The 19,708-nt window shown below is 53.8% G+C and overlaps 1 protein-coding gene across 1 annotated transcript in view; it reads left to right on the forward strand.

Annotated features, from left to right (window-relative positions):
* CUNH16orf96 (chromosome unknown C16orf96 homolog) overlaps nt 1–19,183 on the forward strand; it is a 44,115-nt gene extending 24,932 nt beyond the window's left edge. The window contains exons 10-16 of the mRNA XM_055340675.1: nt 4,411–4,529; nt 5,193–5,255; nt 8,517–8,609; nt 9,496–9,676; nt 9,829–9,931; nt 14,887–14,967; nt 15,621–19,183. Of these exons, the coding sequence (XP_055196650.1) occupies nt 4,411–4,529; nt 5,193–5,255; nt 8,517–8,609; nt 9,496–9,676; nt 9,829–9,931; nt 14,887–14,967; nt 15,621–15,784 (804 nt within the window). The 3' untranslated portion in view covers nt 15,785–19,183. The remainder of the gene's footprint in view (nt 1–4,410; nt 4,530–5,192; nt 5,256–8,516; nt 8,610–9,495; nt 9,677–9,828; nt 9,932–14,886; nt 14,968–15,620) is intronic.
* Nucleotides 19,184–19,708: the final 525 nt, after the last annotated feature.

A 19,708-nucleotide genomic window follows, 5' to 3' on the forward strand; every position in this document is an offset into this window, starting at 1 on the left:
CACTCTTGAGCTCTCTCTTTCTCTAAAAATAAATAAATCTTAAAAAGAAAAGAAAAGGTCCTCACGAGTATGACAGTATTTATGTGTGAGGTATCATGACTTCTGTAGGGTTGTCATGTATTTAGAGAGCACTGGGTGAGCGGGGTACCGGGGGAGGGAGAGGCAGAGAGAATCTCAAGCAGACTCCACACCCAGCATGGAAGCCAACATGGGGCTTGATCTCAAGACCCTGAGATAATCATCTGACCCAAAATCAAGAGTCAGACTCTCAACCAACTAAGCCACCCAGGCGCCCCTGGTCTCTGTAGGTTTTTAAAAGATCCTCCAGGGATCCCTGGGTGGCGCAGCGGGTTTAGCGCCTGCCTTTGGCCCAGGGCGTGATCCTGGAGACCCGGGTTCAAATCCCACGTCGGGCTCCCAGTATATGGAGCCTGCTTCTCCCTCTGCTTGTGTCTCTGCCTCTTTCTCTCTCTCTCTCTGTGTGTGACTATCATAAATAAATTTTAAAAAATAAAAATAAATAAATAAAAAAGATCCTCCATCAGGGTTGCCTGGGTGGCTCGGTCGGGGGAGCCTGTGACTCTTGATCTTGAGTTGTGAGTTCAAGCCCCACGTTGGGTATAGAGATTACTTAAAAATAAAATCTTTAAAACTAATCAATCAATCTCCATCGAAAAAATAAGGCAGATGGGGTGCCTGGATGGCTCCGTTGTTAAACGTCCAACTCTTGGTTTCAGCTCAGGTCATGATCTCATGGTCAGGAGATGGAGCCCTGCATTGTGTTCCTCACTTACTTAGCAAGGAGTCTGCTTGAAGATCCTCTCTCCCTCTTCCTCTACACCTCCCCTCACTGGCTCAAATTCTCTCTCTCTCAAATAAATAAATATTTTTTAAAATTTAAAAAATATATATGGCCAATATAGCAACCTGTTAATAGCGATGAATTCCAGACAGTGGATATATGGGGGTTAATGATTCTAGTCTTTTCACTTTTCTGTGTGTTTGAATTTTTTTTCCTAATAGAAAGTTTTGTAAATTTTTGGTGTTGTTTTATTTTTTTATTTATTTTTATTTTTTAATTAATTAATTTATTTATGATAATCACACACAGAGAGAGAGAGAGAGAGAGAGAGAGAGGCAGAGAAACAGGCAGAGGGAGAAGCAGGCTCCATGCACCGGGAGCCCGACGTGGGATTCGATCCCGGGTCTCCAGGATCGCGCCCTGGGCCAAAGGCAGGCACTAAACCGCTGAGCCACCCAGGGATCCCTGTTTTATTTTTTTTAAAGATTGTATTTATTTATTCATGAGAGACACACAGAGAGAGGTAGAGACACAGGCAGAGGGAGAAGCAGGCTCCACGCAGGGAGCCCAATGCAGGACTCCATCCCAGGACTCCAGGATCACGCCCTGAGCCAAAGGCAGCTGCCAAACCTCTGAGTCACCAGGGATCCCCTTTGGTGTTGTAATAAATGCTTTTTCTTGTCTTTCTTTATTTTTAATTGTGGCAAAATTCACACAACTTAAAACTAACCATTAACCATTTTATTTTTTTAAAGATTTTATTTATTTATTCATGATAGACATAGAGAGAGAGAGAGAGAGAGAGAGAGAGAGAGAGAGAGAGAGGCAGAGACACAGGCAGAGGGAGAAGCAGGCTCCATGCCAGGAGCCTGACACGGGACTCAATCCCGGGACTCCAGGATCACGCCCTGGGCCAAAGGCAGGCGCCAAACCACTGAGCCACCCAGGGATCCCCCCATTAACCATTTTAAAGTGACTAAATCCAGGCCATTTCGTACATTTACAGTGTTATGCTAGCACTACCTCTGTCTAGGGGTGAGACATTTTCATCCCCGAAAAGAGACCCATACCCACGTCTGCAGGCCCTCCCCACTCCCTCCTCCACCCAGCCCCTGGACTACTTTTTGTCCCTGTGAGTTTGCCTGTCCTGGACATTGCATGTAAGTGGAATCATACAATCTGTGACCTTTTGTGACTGGTTCCTTGCACTTAGCATCGCATTTTCAAAGTTCGTTTATGGATCAGATCTCTATTCTTTTTTTACAGCTGAAAAATATTCTTTTGGCTAGAGTAGACCACATTCTGTTTATTTGTTCATCTGTTCGTGGACACTTGGGTTGTTCCCACCCTTGACTGTGATGAATACAGCCACTGCGAACATACCTGTACACGTCTTTGTTTGAACGCCTGTTCTCAGTTCTTTGGGGTAGATAGCCAGGGGTGGAATTGCTGGATCATGGGATAATCCTCTGTTTAAGGTAGGGGCGATATATCATGATGTCTGCAGTTCACTCTGAAGTGATTCAGGAAACAAACAGATGCACACACGTGTAGATAAAGAAAATGTGGTCAAATGTGAAAAGTTGATTAAATGGATGTATGAGTGTCCTTTGGACTATCCTTGCAACTTTCCTGTAGAGTTGGAGGTTTTCAAAATAGGAAGTTGGGGGACACCTGGGTGGCTCAGTGGTTGAGCATCTGCCTTCAGCTCAGGGTGTGATCCCAGTCCCGGGATCAAGTCCTGCATCAGGCTCCCTATGTGGAGCCTGCTTCTCCTTCTGCCTGTGTCTCTGCCTCTCTGTCTGTTTCTCATGAATAAATGGATGGAAATCTTTAAAACAACAACAACAAAAAAAAAAATAGGAAGTTGAAGGAAAGATTCTTCTTGGGGTGCCATGCACTTTGTGTAGCCTGGGATTGGCAGATAGGTCACACTGGCTGGTGGTCCCTTTGGTGCTGAGGCAAAGATTCATCAGAGCCCAGCAATGCTAGGCTGATGTCACCAGGGTAAAGGTCCATTCCCCTCTTATATGCACTAAGTGATTTGGGGGTGACCCTTTGGCACCCTGGAAATGTCTTTTGCTTCATTGGCCATTCTCCTAGTACTTTCCTCATAAATTGAGGATTGTTGCCTGAACTTGTTATTTCACGGGTTGCAAGGTGATGAGTTCTGTAATTATAGCACTGCTACTCCATTTACTAGCTGGAAATCCTTAAGGAAGTACTCCCCTTCATCAGCTTGAGCAGATTACCCTGAAATATGGTTCTTACAGGGAAGACGAGAACAATGATTCCCGGTGTTCAGGAATGATATCGCTGCTATAGATTTCTCCAATTATGGTGGCAAATGGCAGTTTCTGTTGTTTTTTATTTCTTTTTTGTGACTGTCACTGTGAATCGTGGATTTTCATAAATTCAGTTCATTCAATCAGCTAGGTTACTATTTATTTGGTTGCCCCCGTGGTGTCCTCTTCGGCCTGTGAGCTGGCCATCTGTCTCAGAAAGCCATCTTGATCTTTCATTTATTTTTTAAAAAGGTTTTATTTATTTATTCATGAGAGACACAGAGAGACAGAGGCAGAGACACGGGCAGAGGGAGAAGCAGGCTCTATGCAAGGAGCCTGATGTGGGACTCGATCCCGGGACCCCAGGATCATGCCCTGAGCTGAAGGCAGGTGCGTAATCGCTGAACCACCCAGGTGTCCCCATTTTGCTCCTTTAAATGACAAGATGTTCCAGGCTCATCTTCAACATTCCCTTCCTCAGACATGATTCTATCATTTCTCTAGAGTCCTGGTTCCTTTTAATGGGTAGTGGTATTTAGAGATCAGAATGTGGGCCCTGGAAGGAACACTTTAGATTATACCCAATGTGGGGCTCGAACTCAGGACCCAGAGATCAAGAGTTGCATGCTCTACTAACTGAGCCAGCCAGTTGCCCCAAGAAGGAACACTTTAAAAATTCACAAATCCCACCGTGAAAAACAGTCTGGCAGTTTCTCAAAAAGTTGGAGTCACCACACAACCCAGCGCTTCCAGTCCTGGGTATATACCCAAAAAAAATGAAAACAGGTCCATGCAAAAACTTGTTCACAAATGTTTGTAACAGCGCTATTTCCAATAGAAAAAGGTGGAGGCAACCCAAATGTCCACCAACTGATGGGTGGACAAACAAAATGTGGTCTATCCATGCAATGGAATATTATCCAACCATAAAGAGAAATAAAACTGATTCATTCTGCAACCTGGGTGAACCTTACAAACATGATGCTGAGTGAAAGAAGCCAGACCCCAAAGGCCACAGCTTGTGTGATTCCATTATATAAACAGGCAAATCCATAAACAAGAACTGGGTTAGAGGTTGCCTTCACCGGGGGCCAAGAGCTCACTTGGCCACTCCACTCTAGCAATGGCATGAATTAGGGGTGTGACCTTAACCGAAGCTTTTTAGGCTTAGGTTAGCTTTCTCCCCTTTCCTTGACCTCCTCACACTGTTCCTGTTTAATCTTGGTAAGATTCCGTGGAATTTTGCTGCAGATCCTTTTCTGGAGCCACAAGGGGTGTGAATCAGTTGACTAACGTTCCTTTCTTCCCTCTGGCTGTTTACAGCTTGTCCACAGTGATTTGGACCATCTGAAGAAGGATGTGGATGAGATCTGGAAAATAGTCGGGAAGCTCCTGATCGAAGGCCTCAGATTTGACCCCGATAGTGCCGCCGGCTTTAGGAAGTGAGCCTCTCCTGGGTAGGGGTGTAGTTCCCAAAGACCCTCTGGGAAGGGAGACCCTCTCTCCAGAGGGGGAACCAGAGTGGTGTCCCTGTGGATTCTGGGAGGAAGAATTGCAGAGCTGTGGACCCAGGGAGAGGGGATGGGGCTTCCCAGCTTGGGGGAGGAGGCAGAGGGCACCCAGGGGCTCAGAGGAACCCAGGAACACATCTGCTCCCAAGCCCTCTTGCCTTGAAAGACACCAAGCCTCATGGACGGTAGGGGCCATGCAAGATCTCCCTGGGAGCCTGGGGATCTGAGACTGGAGCCCTGTTGCTATGTCCCCCACCCCATCCAGATAGTTTCAGTGTTGGAGGGGGGAGAGGTCGTCCGTCCTCAGATGACCCCTCATGCTTCCCAATGTCGCCTGTGAAGGGCAGCTTTCCAGAAGGCCCCTGATGTTAAAGACTTAGTCCATCGTGCTTGGGGCAGGAACACAAACTGCACCCACTATAGCCCCACCTGTGCCCCGGGCAGCCGCAGGATAGGCACCAGCAGAACTAGCAGAGCTGACTTGCGCTGAGCTGGGCCGGGGCAGCAGGGGAGTAGGGTGTGGAGGGGAGTCCTGACCCTGGGGCGCAGACCCGCCCCCACCGAGCCCGCAGCTGAGGGCCGCCTGTCTTCCAGGAAACTGTTTGAGCGGGTGAAGTGCATCTCCTGCGACCGGCAGGTGGAGCTGATGACTGGCCCGTGAGTACCGCCGCCAGGAGGTGCCCAGGCCCCCCACCCCCACCCCGGGTTCCCCTGCAGGGGGGCTGCCCTAGCCCGGCAGGCCTGCCAGGGCTCTAGGTCCAGCATTCCCATGTTCATCCCTCCATATACAGCAGTCTGTACCCTTCATTCCATTTGCTCCTGGGCAGGGGCACTGGGATCCCCTCCTTGGCCAGCCCTGCCTGGTGCCCGCTGCATCTCCAAAAGCACAAGGATAGAAGGAAACTGGGGAAGAGCTGAACTTTGTGGGAGCTCCTCGCGCATATTTTTAGAGTCTAAAACTTCTATATATTTAGGTGAAATTCACATATACCATTTTATTTATTTATTTGGGGGCGGGGGCAGAGGGAGAAGCAGGCAGGGAGCCCCATGCCCGGCTGGATCCTCAAACTCTAGGATCATAACCTAACCCGAAGGCCAACACATGATGGAATGAGCCACCCAGGCGTCCCTACACAAACCACTTTAAGGTGAACAATTCTGGGGCATCTGGGTGGCTCAGGGGTTGACGTCTGCCTTTGGCTCAGGTTGTGACCCCGGGGTCCTGGGATCAAGTCCCACATCGGGCTCCCTGCAGGGAGCCTGCTTCTCCCTCTGCCTGTGTCTCTGCCTCTCTCTCTGTGTCTCTTATAAATAAATAAATAAAATCTTTTAAAAAATAGGTAAATTCATTTAAAAAATAGGTAAAGTGAACAATTCAGTGGCATTTGATGCGCATTCACAATGGTATGCAACTGTCACCTCTAATTCCAAACCATTTTCCTCTCCCTAAAAGGAACCCCCAAACTCATTAGCAGCCACCCCCATTGCCTCCTCCCTTTGGTCTCTGACAACAACTAATAAGCTGTGTTTCATGGATTTGCCTATTCTGGACATTTCATATGAATGAGGTCCCACAACATGTGCCTTTCTGTTCTGGCTTCCCTCACTGAGCATCATGTTCTCGAGGTTCATGCACAGTGTGGTGGATGTCTGTGTTCATCCCAGTTTTATGGCTGAATCCTATCACACTATATGAGCAGCCCACATTTTGTTTATCTACTTACATGCTGATGGACATTTGGGTTGATTCATCCCTTTGGCTCTTGTGATTAGTGCTGCTGTGAACATGCATGTTATGTAGATCTGTTCCAACACCTGCTTTCAGTTATTTTGGGTATAAACCTGGAGGTGGAAGTGCTGGGTCACATGGTCCCTCAATGGTTAACTCTTTGAAGAACCACCAAACAACACTCTAATAGGGTTTAAGAGCCCGAATCTTGTAGGCCCCCGCTTCCTCCAGGTATTAGCCTGGCCCCCTTGACCCGTGAAGCTCACCACCCTACACCAGTCCGGTTTGTGGAGGGGCTTTGAGCCTATCCCCAGAGTTTTTGGTTAAAGCCACAGATATACCTAGCTGAGCATTATTTATGGTATTTTTTAAATCTTTTTTTAAAGATTTTATTCGAGAGAGAGAGAAAGAGAGAGAGAGAGAGAGGCACATACACAGGCAGAGGGAGAAGCAAGCTCCACGCAGGGAGCCGGATGCAGGACTCAATCCTGGGACTCCAGGATCACACCCTAGGCTGAAGGCGGCGCTAAACCGCTGAGCTATCCAGGCTGCCCTATTTATCGTGTTTTTCAAAGAAGAAAAGGAAACAATCTGAAGTGGTAAATGAGTTACAGTACATTTATGTCAGCCAATATAAGTCATGTTGTAGGAGGAGGACTAATGGAAGCTTCTGAGATGCGGAAATGGTTATAGCTCACTGTCCAAGGCAGTAGCCGCTGGCCACATGCACCTGAGAATGGGATTTAAATTTTATTTAAATTTAACCATAAATTTAAATAGCCTCCTGTGGCCAGTGGTTGTCATATTGGATAACACAGTTGTGAATTATTTAGGGGCCTGGAAAAATGTTTACAATACCTTAAATGAGAAAATCAAGTAGTTTGTGTGTTATGATCCTATTTTTGTTAAAAAAAAATACATAGATAGGGAAAATTACTGGAAGGACACATCAAAATATTTGTCATGTGGTTACAGAGCTTTTTGTGTTTATTCTTTGTATCCTTTCTAAAATGCTGACAATATGTATTACTTTAAAATGTCACTGCAGGGATCCCTGGGTGGCGCAGCGGTTTGGCGCCTGCCTTTGGCCCAGGGCGCGATCCTGGAGACCCGGGATCGAATCCCACGTCGGGCTCCCGGTGCATGGAGCCTGCTTCTCCCTCTGCCTGTGTCTCTGCCTCTCTCTCTCTCTCTGTGACTATCATAAATAAATAAAAATTAAAAAAAAAATAAAAAATAAAAATAAAATGTCATTGTGAGGGGCACCTGGGTGGCTCAGTAGTTGAGTGTCTGCCTTTGGCTCAGGGCGTGATCCTGGCGTCCTGGGATTGAGTCCCACAGCAGCCCCCTGTGAGAGCCTGCTTCTCCCTCTGCCTATGTCTCTGCCTCTCTTCCTGTGTGTCTCTCATGAATAAATAAAATCTTTTTTTTAAATAAATAAAACCTTAAAAAATGTTATTGTGGCTTAAATAATACAGTAAAGCATATAAATGTGATACAACCTGATGAATTTTTGCATGTGTGCACAGATCAACATGTAGAACAGTTCCGCTGCTCAGAAAACTGATATTTTTTTTTTTGTCGTTGTTGAGGTAAATTACACATAACACAGATTAACCACGTTAAAGTGGACAGGTCAGTGGCATTTAGTACATCAACAATATCGTGTAACCACCGCTCTTCGTGCCAGAACATTACCACCAACTTTCCAGAAGGAAACCCCAGCCCCATTTGTGACCACTCCCCATCCCAGACCCCAGCCCCTGGCAACCTCCAATCTGCATTCTGTTTCTAGGATTTACCTGTTCTGGCATTAGTTTTATAATGAGAAAAGTTGTTCTTTTTTTTTTTTTAAGATTTCAATTATTTATTCATGAGAGGCACAAAGAGAGAGGCAGAGACACAGGCAGAGGGAGAAGCAGGCTCCCTGCCGGGAGCCCAATGTGGGACTCGATCCCAGGACCCCGGGGTCACAACCTGAGCCAGAGGCAGACTCTCAACCACTGAGCCACTGAGATGCCCAGAACAGCTGTCCTTTATGACTGTCAAAGATGACTGGGGCCCTAGCACAGTGGTGCATGTCTCTAGCCCGAAGGCTGGGTTTAAGGGTGGACTTCCTGGAGGAGGAGGGAGCCTGGGGCCGTCTGCTGGCCGCTCGGGCCTCCCGCTGAACACTTGTCCTCCTACAGGCAGCTCATCACCATCCGCAAAGGCCACCTGCTGTCGCGGCTGCGGCCAGCCAGCGCCAACACCTATGAGTACCTGCAGTGGCAACAGCTGAGGTGGGTGGGCTGGGGTCTGCTGCACAGAGGCACCCGGGAGACCCCGGCCCCGGGCCCCGGGCCCCGCCAGCCGTCTGCAGGGGAGCCATTTGTGGAGGTGGCTGGGCAGCAAACGGCCCGAGGGCATCGTGGCCCAGAGGAATGGGCACATTCATTCGGCACCCTTAATGGACAGGGACCGTGGGGGAAGGAGTCTGGTCTGGATCCCACGGGCTCCCTGAGCTAGGATTGCCGCCGCCACCAGGAGGAGGCCCGGCTGTGGCTGCACGCAGGCTGTGCTAAGCGCCTTGCCCTGCCTGGCCTCTGCGGGTCCTTGGGCCTTCCCTTTGGGGTGCATTCTGTCCTCATCACGCCTCATGGTTGAAGGAAATGAGGTTCAGGGAACTTCAGCCACCTGCTCCTGGTCATAGCTAGTAAGTGGCAGAGCTGGCACCTAGACCTGTGAGTCCCATCACACCTGGCAGGCTCCTTGGATCCCAGCCCCCTTCAACCTCCTGACATCCCACTGCACCCTGGGCTGAGGTGGGGACGTGAGGGCTGACCAACAATGAAGCTGCGGAGAGGAGATGGCTGTGGAGGCCTGTGCTCGACACTCCCACCTTCTTGTGCCTGACTCCTTGAGATCAAGGATGAAAAGCCTTCTGTTGGTGGCCCAGACCAGAGCCCCCGGGGATGGCTGAGTCTGGGGGAGCAGAGGCCTTTGTTTCTCCCCTCTGCCCCGACTGTGTTTGTCCATACCCACCCAGCAGCCCCAAGGACCCCCAAACCCAAGCTGGAAGAAATTCCAGTCTGGCCTTGCTACTGCGCAGGCCCTTGGGCCCATCCTGATGCTCCTCTGGGGCAGAGGGTCCTCCCAGTGACTGCTGTCTTACCCACCTGAACCCAGGGAACAGCGGCGGCTACAGCGTCTCCAGGACCTTGGAGACCAGAACAGGAGTCTGGATCTGCTGAGGTCCCAGCAGGACTGGGGTGATGGCCCCGGCAAAGATACCAACCTCAAGTTCAACTCATATGACTTGTCAACACTCTACCCCTACGGGGACCCCGAGATGTTGGACTATGACACCGTGAGTGTGGCCAACGCCCTGGGTGAGGGAAGCTCGGGATGTGGGGGGGAGGCGGGGGTGGCTGTGCTCTGTCTGCTGGGCCTCTGGGCCTCTGTGTGTCTGAGAGGGGCAGGCAAGGACACTCCCTGACCTGAGCCTGGGCCATCCAACAGGCCGAGGTGGACATTCTGGGAGTGGATGGGATCCTGTACAAGGGCCGAATGAGCAGCCAGGATGGGCCACGGCCTCTGACCAGTGTTGAGAAGGAGCTGGCAGGTGAGAGGTGTCAGGGCTTCCTGGGAGCCCCTGTCCTGGGTGCCCTGGCTTTGCTGGGGAGTAGGGGGGATGCAGGCAGGGCTCAGAGCTGGCCCCATCCCGGAGTGGGGGGTCCTGACACAGCCATTTGCAAAAATGGGGTTCTGTATGCCAGGCACTGCATCAGGCACTGGGGAGGTGGGGAGAGGGCAGGGGAAAGAAAGATGGGCTGTGGCCCCCGGGTTTCCACAGTGAGTGGGAGAAGCAGACTGTAAGCAAATAACCTGAGGGCTAAGATCTATTGTTTAGAACAGCAGTGAATAGCTGACCCAAGGCCAGGACCCTGGTGACAAAGGATGCTGGCCTAGGGAGGAGTGCCAGGTGGCCTCACAAAAGAGGGATCCTGGGCTGGGGACAGGAGAATTGTGAGAAGGACTGATGAAGGAAGGGGTTAGCTGGGTACGGTGGGAAGAGAGCAGTCCAGGTGGAGGACATAGCGGGTCCAAAGATCCCGTGGTGGCTGGAAGGCAGGCACAGCTGGAACTCAGGAAGGTGGGGTGGGGGTTGGGAAGGGGTTGGGCATGATGAAGAGACGTGGACAGACCCTGGAGGCCTGTGTCTTAGGTCCCAGGCATGTGAGGGTTGGGTCGGTGAGGGGGGTGGAGGGGACACATGGAATCAGTTCCTCTGTTACCCCAACTCCAGCTGGCTCCTACCAGGGACCCAAGGCCTCGGCTCCAGCCGTGGGCCAGCGGTCCCAGAAGGGTACCTTCTCTGCACAGCCTTTGGGGATGTTCTTCGGGGAAGAGGAATTCTCAGTTTTGCCTGGCTGGGAGCCATACACTGCCCCATGGCAGGGTGGGGGGTGACCCTGGAGCCCCAAGGTGGCGAGAGGGTTAAGTTCTGCCCACAGTATTTGTTCTCGCCCCATATTGTTCCCATTGACCTGAGGACGAAATACCAGACACATAAGGAAAGCAAAGGGGACTGTTTAATTGGGGTGCTGGTCAAAGGACAAAGAGCCCACGTTAGTGTCCTGGCGCGACCGCAACAAATGGCCACAGACTGGGGAGCTGGAGACGACAGATGTTCTCACAGTTCCGGAGGCCTGCAGTCCAAAATCTAGGTGTCCCCGGGCTGTGCTCACTCCCGGGGCTCTAGGGAAGGCTCCTTCCTGCCTCTTCCAGCTTGTGGCGGTACCACGCAGTCCTTGGCTTGTTGTCCTGTCCCTCCAGTCTCCGCCTCTGTCTTCCCGTGGTCTTTCCCTTGGGTCTTCTCTTCTGTCTCCTTTAAGGACACTTGTCATTGGGTTTAGGGCCCAGCTTAACCTGGGATGAGCTCATCTCAGGATCCTTAATTACATCCGAGAAGACCCTTTGTCCAAGTAAGGTTATGTTCATAGGTTCTGGGGACATATCTTTTTGAGGGCCGCTGGTCAACCCTCTGCAGCTCCCTGCCCTGGCCCAAGTGGGTGGGACACCGCCTGAGGCCTGCAGTCCTCTAGCACGGATCTGGCCCACGTGGCATTAATGGCTGCCCCCGGACAAGGCTCGGCCCCTGGCAGCAGCTGCTGTTAGGAGGAGGCTCAGGGAAAGCTGGGTCACCAGGCAGGGTAATAACAACGGTGGCTAATATTTAATGAGTCCCGATTTCTTGCCTGCACTGCCTCTTTTCAGCCGGCAGCAACATGCTGAGGCATTTTGCAAACGGGCAGGTGAGGGCCGCATGCACCCTTGGTGGAGGGGCCCTTACCCGCTCATGCATGGGACAGGGCCCTCTGCCCACCTCCCCTGGGCTGTCACCTGGGGGGGGGGGCTTCTGTCCCCATGGCCCATTCATTCTGAGACCCATGCAGCAAAGCAGGACTGAATCACAGCACCTCAACTGCTTTGTCCTGCTACAAGCACCAAAGTCTAACTGGCATCAGGGATCCATCAGAAATCTGCCTGTGGTCAGATCTGTCAACAGGATTGCTCTTATCCCTCATTTATTTACTCAAAAGAACATTCTAATCCAAAACACTCTCAAAATCTAAACCCAAACGAGCCAGCGTGAGCCCCGCCCAGGTCCAGGTTGGCCCCGGATGTGTTCGTCCATTCAGATCACCGTCCAACGTGCCCTGCCCTGTACTCACTCAGCCCTTTGCCAAGCCACAGGAGACACTGAGGGGCACCTGGCCGGCCTGTGCCCTCCAGACGCTTGCACTGAGTCAGGAGCTCAGGCCAGGGCAGAGGAACACCGGTGCCCCCACAGGAGGGGGGTGGACGCACTGAGGCTGGTGGTCAGCAGGCTGGACTTTCAGAGGAGTGCCCTGGAAGGAAGGCTAAGTTCAGGCAGGATCAGGGAGGACAGAGGAGGCGGCGGCAGGGGCGGGGTGCCAGCCTCAAACCTCCTCACCTAAAACACGCACCACGACCCTGTGACCCGGCCGCTCCCCAGCTCAGAACCGTCAGTATGAGTTCCCTATGGCTGCTGTAACCAGTTTCCGCAAACCCAGTGGCTTAACCCAAATTTATTTTATCTTAGTTCTGGAGGTCAGAAATCTGAAATGAGTCTTACAAGGGCTAAAATCAAGGTGTCAGCAGGGCCGGTTCCCTCTGAGGCCCTGGGGAGACTCTGTTTCTGCCCCGTTTCCACCTGCCAGGGGCCTGCTGCGTTCCTGGTCTCACGGCCCCTTCCTCTATCTCAAGATGTGCTCCTCCAGCCTCTCTTCCGTGCTCCCCTCCCCTCCTCTGACTCTCACCCTCTGGCCTCCCTCCAGAGCCTTGCGATTACGTTGGGCCATCTAGATACTTCAGGATCCTCTCTGTCTCGGGCTCCTTAACTTGACGCCATCTGCAAAGCCCCCTCTGCCAAGTCAGGTGACACAGTGACAGGTTTTGGGGATTAAGACGGGCACATTTCAGGGGCATTGCTATCAGAGTCCAGGCTCCTCGGCCAATCTGGAGGGGGCTCCCTGTCCCCCCTCTGCCCCTCCCTCTAGCGTCTCAGAACTGTTTGCTCGTCTCTCAGTGAGCCCGGCTGTCTCCCACTCGTGGGCCTCTGCCCAGGTTGTGTGCCTGCCCCGAAGCCCTGGAGAACCTTTCTCATCTGCCGGAGCTTAGGGTCCCCTCCTCTTGAGAGCCTCCCCACTCCTCAGCTTCTGGCTGTCCCAGAGTTGGGAAGTTGGGAGGGTCCAGGAGGAGCGGGTGTGGGGGTCAGGTGGTGAGTTCAGGCTCTGACCTATAGAGCCCAGGGCATCAGCGGGACCTCAAGGGGGGTGCTAGGTCAGAGCTGGGTTTCCAAGCCTCACTGAGTCTCAATTTTGAAACTGGGCCCTGGTCCCCTGTCCTTCACCTGGAAGGGAAGCAGTGTGACAGTCTCACTGGTCAGCAGGTTGGCTGGTCCTGCCTCAGATCTGTGGAGGGATCCAGGTTCCAAGTGGGGGGTCAGAGCAGGGGGCCAGAGAGTACCCCTGAACTGGACATTTGCTGTACGCAGAACCCACAAAGCACACTGGGGTTAGTTCAGGCTAAAGGAACAGCTGATGCAGACCTTGAGTGAGGAATGAGAGTAGTTTGGGTTTGGTGGTGGGGGTGGTTAGCAGAGGGATGGGGGAGGGGGAGCAAGCAGAGACCCTCAGATAATAAGCAGACCGGAGAAGGTCCAGGCCAGCCCGATGGGGAGCTTCTGAACAAATGCTGCGCTGCACTGCCCTGAGCCAGGCCCTGGGCCCCCTCAGTGACCAGAGCTGCTAACAACCCCTGAGGGGCTAACAGGTGGAGGCTCGTGGCTCCCTTTGCTCCTGCAGCTGGAACAGTGAGTTTGTCCATAAAAGGGAGATCCACACAACACACCCTGCTGCCACCTGGCCCTGGTCATTCAGCTGGTTGTTCCCGAGCCCTTACTGGTGCCAGGGGTCTCTTAGATACCACTGGGAAGACTCAATGTGGACAAGATAAAGTCACTGCTCCCTTAGAGTTTCTACCCCATGGAGGATCATAAGTATAAATAAACAAGAAGTTCAGTAAGATGAAACATGGGAGTGGGGGAGGGAATGGCTGGGGAGAGGTGTTTCCTATTGAGCTGAGGATTCTTCGAAGAAAGGACATTCGAAGCAGAAATTGTCAGGACACCCAGGGAAGGACAGAGGAACAGTCTGGTGTCCTTCACAGGAAGGAGCTCAGTGCCCCCGTGACTCGTCCTGAGGGCCAGGCCTGGGCCCTCCAGGCCCTCCCTGCATCTTTCCTCACTCTCACCGCCTCCCCCACTCCCATGGTCCCACCTCTTCTGGTGCAGCCTTTGGTCTGGGCGGCCAGTTGTGGAGATTCTTGACTGGACACCGAGAAAGGGATGCCTTGGGTGAAGGACGGAGCCAGAACCCAAGAGGCCAAATATTGTGTGATCCCCGGTCTGTGGGTCTGTCGGTTGGGAACAGGCATAGGGCTGGGACAAGAAGCAGACTCCTGGCCGCCAGGGCCTGGGGGAGGCAGCAAAGGGAGTGAGTGCCTTGTGAGCACCCGGTTTCCTTTGTGGGGCGCGGGCTGTTCTGGAACTAGCAGAGGCAGTGGTTGCACACCACTGGGAATGAACTTAATGTCACTCAAGTGCTGGCTTCAAATGGTTATTTCGTGTGGCGCCCGGCTGGCTCAGTTGGTGGAGCATGTGACTCTTGATCTTGGGATTGTAGAGATCACTTAAAAATTTTTTTTAAATAAATGGTTAATGTGGCTTGTGAATTTTATCTCAAAAAAAAAAATTCACACACGCACATGATGAGGGACAGGAAGGTGGGGGTGGAGACACCGCGGCCACCTGGACCCAGTGGGAACGTCTATGGCCCGAGAAACTCTAGACCCCAGGAGGTGTGAGGAGGGGTGTTCCCCAAAGGCTGAGGGGCAGGTGTGTGGGGGAGGCGGGCAGGCCTGGGAAACTATGGGGCAGGCGTGGGGGGGGCTCCGCAGGACACTCACCTGGTCCTGCCTCTTCCTTTTCAGCTGTGAAGGTTCCGCACCCCCCAGCTCGGAACCCCTACGAGCGGGAAAGCTCCAGTAGCTTATATAGTGCCATCTACCCGCGTGAGTACCAGCCCTCCCAATCCCAGCCCAGCCCGGGGATCGCTGCCCCACCTCAGGCCTCTCTCCCCTGTCCTGCCTCGCCAGGGCACAGGAAGGCCCCATGGGTACCCCCACACACACACCCAGCTCCTGGCCGTGGCCTGCAGCCCTCCTGGGCTCGTAGCTGACCTTCCACGGGGCTTCCTGCCCAGGCCGTCCCAGGGCCCGCGGGTCTCTAGCTAGCTGCCAGGGTGGGATAAGGAGCCCGTTCGTGGTCCTGGGCCTCTCTGCTGGGGCCCCATGAGCCAGGCCGTGGGGGCTCCCCTGAAGCCTCTCCCCTGCACCAGCATCGTGCGTGCCCAACAGCTCCCTCGTCTTCCCCTGCGGCCCTCAGCCAAGCTCGGGAGGTGGGCACGGCTCCCCCGGCTTAGGCGTGGAGCTGAGGCACAGCAACCCTGATCCTCGGCTCCAAGTCCATGGCCAGGGCAGCATCTGTCCTGGTGTCATTTATCCGGGGTCAAACCGCCCCACCCCGGGGAGGCTTAGGGTGCCTGGGACTGGGTGAGCCATGTCGTGGCTTCTCGTTTCTTTATCGGGCATGATCCCATCAGGCCAGCCTCACCCCCACCCCTGGGAATGCTCCTGGGACATCACGACTCTCCTGCCCCTCCCAGCCCTGCACCCCCACAGCAGTGTGCGCTCGGCTGCCCCGGGCCCCCTGCCTACGATGCCAGCTCGGCCTCCGTCGCTGCTGCCCCTGCCACTGCTCCCGCCACTGACACCCTCCCTGCGGGCCGCCCAGCAGGCTCCAGGGCCCGTCCGGCACCCACGGCCCTGAGCCAGCATGCAGCCCTCCGAGGAGCCCACCAATCCGTGAGCCCCGCGCGCCGCACCCCTACCTCCCCTCCCCTTCCCTGCCCGAAGAGCCTGGCTCTGAGCCTGGCCTGGGAGCCTCCATAAGGGACTCCTTTTGACCCACTGGCCATTTTAACTCTATGCATAGAAGTCCACACAATACAATCCTCCTTATCCTACACTTCGTGGAGAACACAGCTTTCTAGATTGAATTTTCCAGTAAGCCAACATAATTTCTTGACCAGTTTTCAACACACCAGCTAACGTGCTTTTAAATACAGTCACTTTCCTTTTTATTTTGCTGAAATGGCTCCATCAGAGTCTGTTCCAATTACAGCTACTGCCCGTGCACGTTTTCGTTGGGGGCTATTATTTCTAACAAGACCAAGTTTCTCACGGGAACCAAGTTTTACTGAGTGCATCCTTTTTTTTATTTCATGTTGATTATTCCCACCAGTAATTACGGTTATGAATTGGATATTTTTAAAACCTGTTTATATTTACTTTCTGGCCAGTCCGTGAGGAGCTTAGAGCAGCGGCCCTGGAATATTCTGGGACTGCTCTCTCCCACCGAGGGCCGGAATCGCACAGGCCTGACGTCCTGGGCCCCGTGCTAACGGCCCGTACACTCAGTGGAAGCCACACAGACCAGGCCACAGTGTCCCACTGGCGGGTTAGCGGGCAGCTCCGGAGCGCAGACTGCGCACCTGCCTCTGCCACTGTGCACAGGGCTTGAACCCCCCCTCAGGCAGCTCATCCTTCCTTCTCCCTCCCGACTCCTCTCCCTCCTCCTTTCCGCTCCCCGGCTCTCTGTGCCCTCTGTGCCTCTGTACTTCTGACATGTCTACCGCATTACACAAAGTAAAAAAAACTTCCCTCTGTGTCGCTTTGGGGCACGACTCTCCCTCTCACCAACATCCACCAGAGGACCCCAGGGCCCCTGAGCGGGTAAGGGAGTTGGGGGGCGGTGTGCTGCCCAGGGGTCCCACGGAGGAGCCGGGGCTGCAGGACGCCCGAGCCTGGCGGCCATCAGTCTGGGCACACAGCATGCCGCTCCTTCCTAATGTTCCCCGGCTCCTTATCTGTGCCCACTTCCAGACCCTGACTTCTCTTTTCTTTCTTCAAGGACTGCGTCTAAATGAGGCCAAGCTATTCCTGGGGCCGACCTAGACCCTGCACCCACCCCCATGTCACACACAGATGAGTATTTTTGGCAACTTCTCCCCAGAATAAAATCTTTCACTTTTTTGACTGTGGGTGAGGGTGACTGGCCTGGTGCCCTCTTTAGAGGGTGGTCTTGTCTGTCCCACGTGGGTGGGGGAGACCTGCTGGTCCCTTCTCAGGCCCCCACCCCAGGGTCAGTCTCTCGGAGGCACCGGCCAGAACCACCGTGGCCGAGTCCCAGCAGAGAATCAATAGCAAACCTTGCCTCTGCTACATTTTCCGTCGTGGCAAAAGTCCTAAGGTGCCCTAGCCCTGCATTCTGGGAAGACAGGGGGGTTGAGGGCAGGGGTGGTGATGTGACCTGCCCAGGTTTGCTCAGGGAGGCCTTGGCTCTCCAGCCTTCCAGGCAGGGAGGGAGGCGTGGCCCGGGCTCAGGCAAAGCATCCTGTGCCAGGCTTGTCCCCTGCGGCCCTGGCCCTCAGGCACCCCACACACCCAGGCTCAGACCTTCCTATCCATCCCACTGTCCCCTGAAAGCTGCCTCCCCAGCCATTTCTCAGTTTTACAAAAGGAATCTGTGCTTCAGCTGGTTCCTGTAGCCCAGGCATCAAGGAGTGAGGTCCAGGTGGGTCGCCGCATAACCATTCATAACCATTCACATTCCAACAGGCTCCTTGGTGTTTCGGAAGGTGGGGACACCAATGCAGCCAGCCAGGAGCAATGCCAGAGGACAACAGTCCTGTCTCCCTCAGAGGTTGTGGGGAAATAAGCTGGCTGGCCTTTGGCCTGGTGGCAGGTGGGAGCTGCAGGGAGAATGCTCGCCTCTCTAAGGCTGGAGCCTGCAGGAAGCTTCGAGGGCAGGTGTCTCAGAGGGGGAGCCCACCCCATCCCTGCAGGCAAAGGTGCTTGGGGAGCAGAAAGAATGAGGATGGGGTCAGCAGAGTGGGAACCTCACAGGGTCCTGGGCCCAGCCTCCTCCTCTGTCAGGGGGACATGGCTCCTGGCCTGGGAGGCAGTGGCAGTGCCAGGTTGGGCAATAAGGTCCCCGTCTGCCTGGGACAGACAGGGACGAGCCGGTCATGTGGGGAGGGAGGCGCACAGCCTGGCCTGGTGTGGCGCTGCGCAAATGAGTTGGGCAGGAAGGGGAGAGAGACGCCTCTCGCCAAGCAGAGGGTCCTGCTTTGAGGTGCTGCTGGAATGGAGTTGCTGAGTGGTGACCCCCCTGCACCCTCATACGTGGCCCTACAACCCACCAACACAGGTCAAAGGGTCACTGACCATTTCTCCCTTTCAAAGACCGTGAACTCCTTAACTCTAAGGTATAAACAACCAATGACAGCAATGTGTATCCTAAACAAGATGATCTGCCCTGGGAAAAATGCACTGCCAGTGCCCAGGACAAGTCACCAGAAGAGGGAAGTTGAGGCACTGGCAGTGGAGGAAAGAGTCCCTCTTTCTGTGACCTCTTACAGACACTAAAATCAGCGCACACCCGCCTCCCTGGCTGGACCCCTGACTATCCCCGGTCCTGGGGGGTCTGCGTAGAGAACCACCAAACACATACCACACACAGAGAGCCAAAGTAAGGCCTTTCTTCTCAGTCCCCCTTCTCCTCTTGCTCATGGCTTCACCAGGAGCCACAGAAAACCATTCCAGCAACATGTGCAGCTGTTGCCCCCCAGAAGCCGAGAAGTGGCCCTGGAAGGCAGAGCAGAACCCCGCCAACAGGCTCCCAGCACCTTGTGCTGAGCCAGTGACACAGCCTCGGCCATCCTGGGGCTCCCCTAAAGGAGTGCAGTTATTCTAAGGCTCATTTGAAACACGTACGTTGCCCAAACAGAAGCTGTGGCTAAGCAACCGAAGACCTTTCCAAACGCAGGAATTGGAAATAGCCTTGCCTCAAAAGATCTCCTTTTGTCCAGCCCAGGCGGCCTCCCCAGCACTGACCCCGGGAAGCAACCAGACTCAAAGCACTCATCTGTCCTCAGATGAGTCCTGCTATAAAGGCCCCTCAGAGGCTTCCAGGCCCAAGGCAGCCCCGCCCACTGCTGGGCTTGGGGGCCAGCCACAATGTGTTCTCAGAGAACCCTGGATGGACCCTGGGGACCCTTCATCCGAGAGAATCTGGGAGAACAAGCACTTCCCTTCTCGAAGCTGTCTGAAGGAGGAGCCCTGCCTGCCCACAGAAAGCACTTCAGGGTCTCCATTCATCCACCAGCTGTCCCTCCAACCCCCCCCCCCCCCCCCCCCGCAGGCCTTTCACTTTGGAAGCTCTTCCTGGTGCAAAACAAGATCCCCTCCAGATTTCAACCAATTAGGAGACAGGAACCCGACACACGTCTGTGGCCACTGGAGTGGGTTGGCCGACCAGGGGCAGGCTGGCTGCGTCCCCACTGTGACAGTCGGCTTCAGCCAGTTACTGACAGTCGGCTTCAGCCAGTTACGGCCTGGAAGGAACCTGGGCCATCTGGTTCATGAATGTCCAAGAGAAGCCAGAAGCGAGACTTTTGGTGCAAACTCTCCCAACTTTAACGTATTGGCAGGCCATTCAGAAAGACATGGAACATCACGGAAGCCAAGCAGCAGACCCCTAAGTTAGTGCGCCCAGGTGCTTTCACGGCAGACTGGAAAGAAACCCCCACTGCCTGTCACCTGGGGTGGCCAGACCTTCACCCCATGGGCTGCCACATCCGCTCTTCAGAAAGGAGACTGTTGGAGCTCCAATCATCCTTCCAAGCAGTGT

The sequence above is a fragment of the Nyctereutes procyonoides genome, unplaced genomic scaffold (assembly GCF_905146905.1).
Source record: "Nyctereutes procyonoides isolate TBG_1078 unplaced genomic scaffold, NYPRO_anot_genome, whole genome shotgun sequence".
Classification (NCBI taxonomy): Eukaryota; Metazoa; Chordata; class Mammalia; order Carnivora; family Canidae; genus Nyctereutes; species Nyctereutes procyonoides.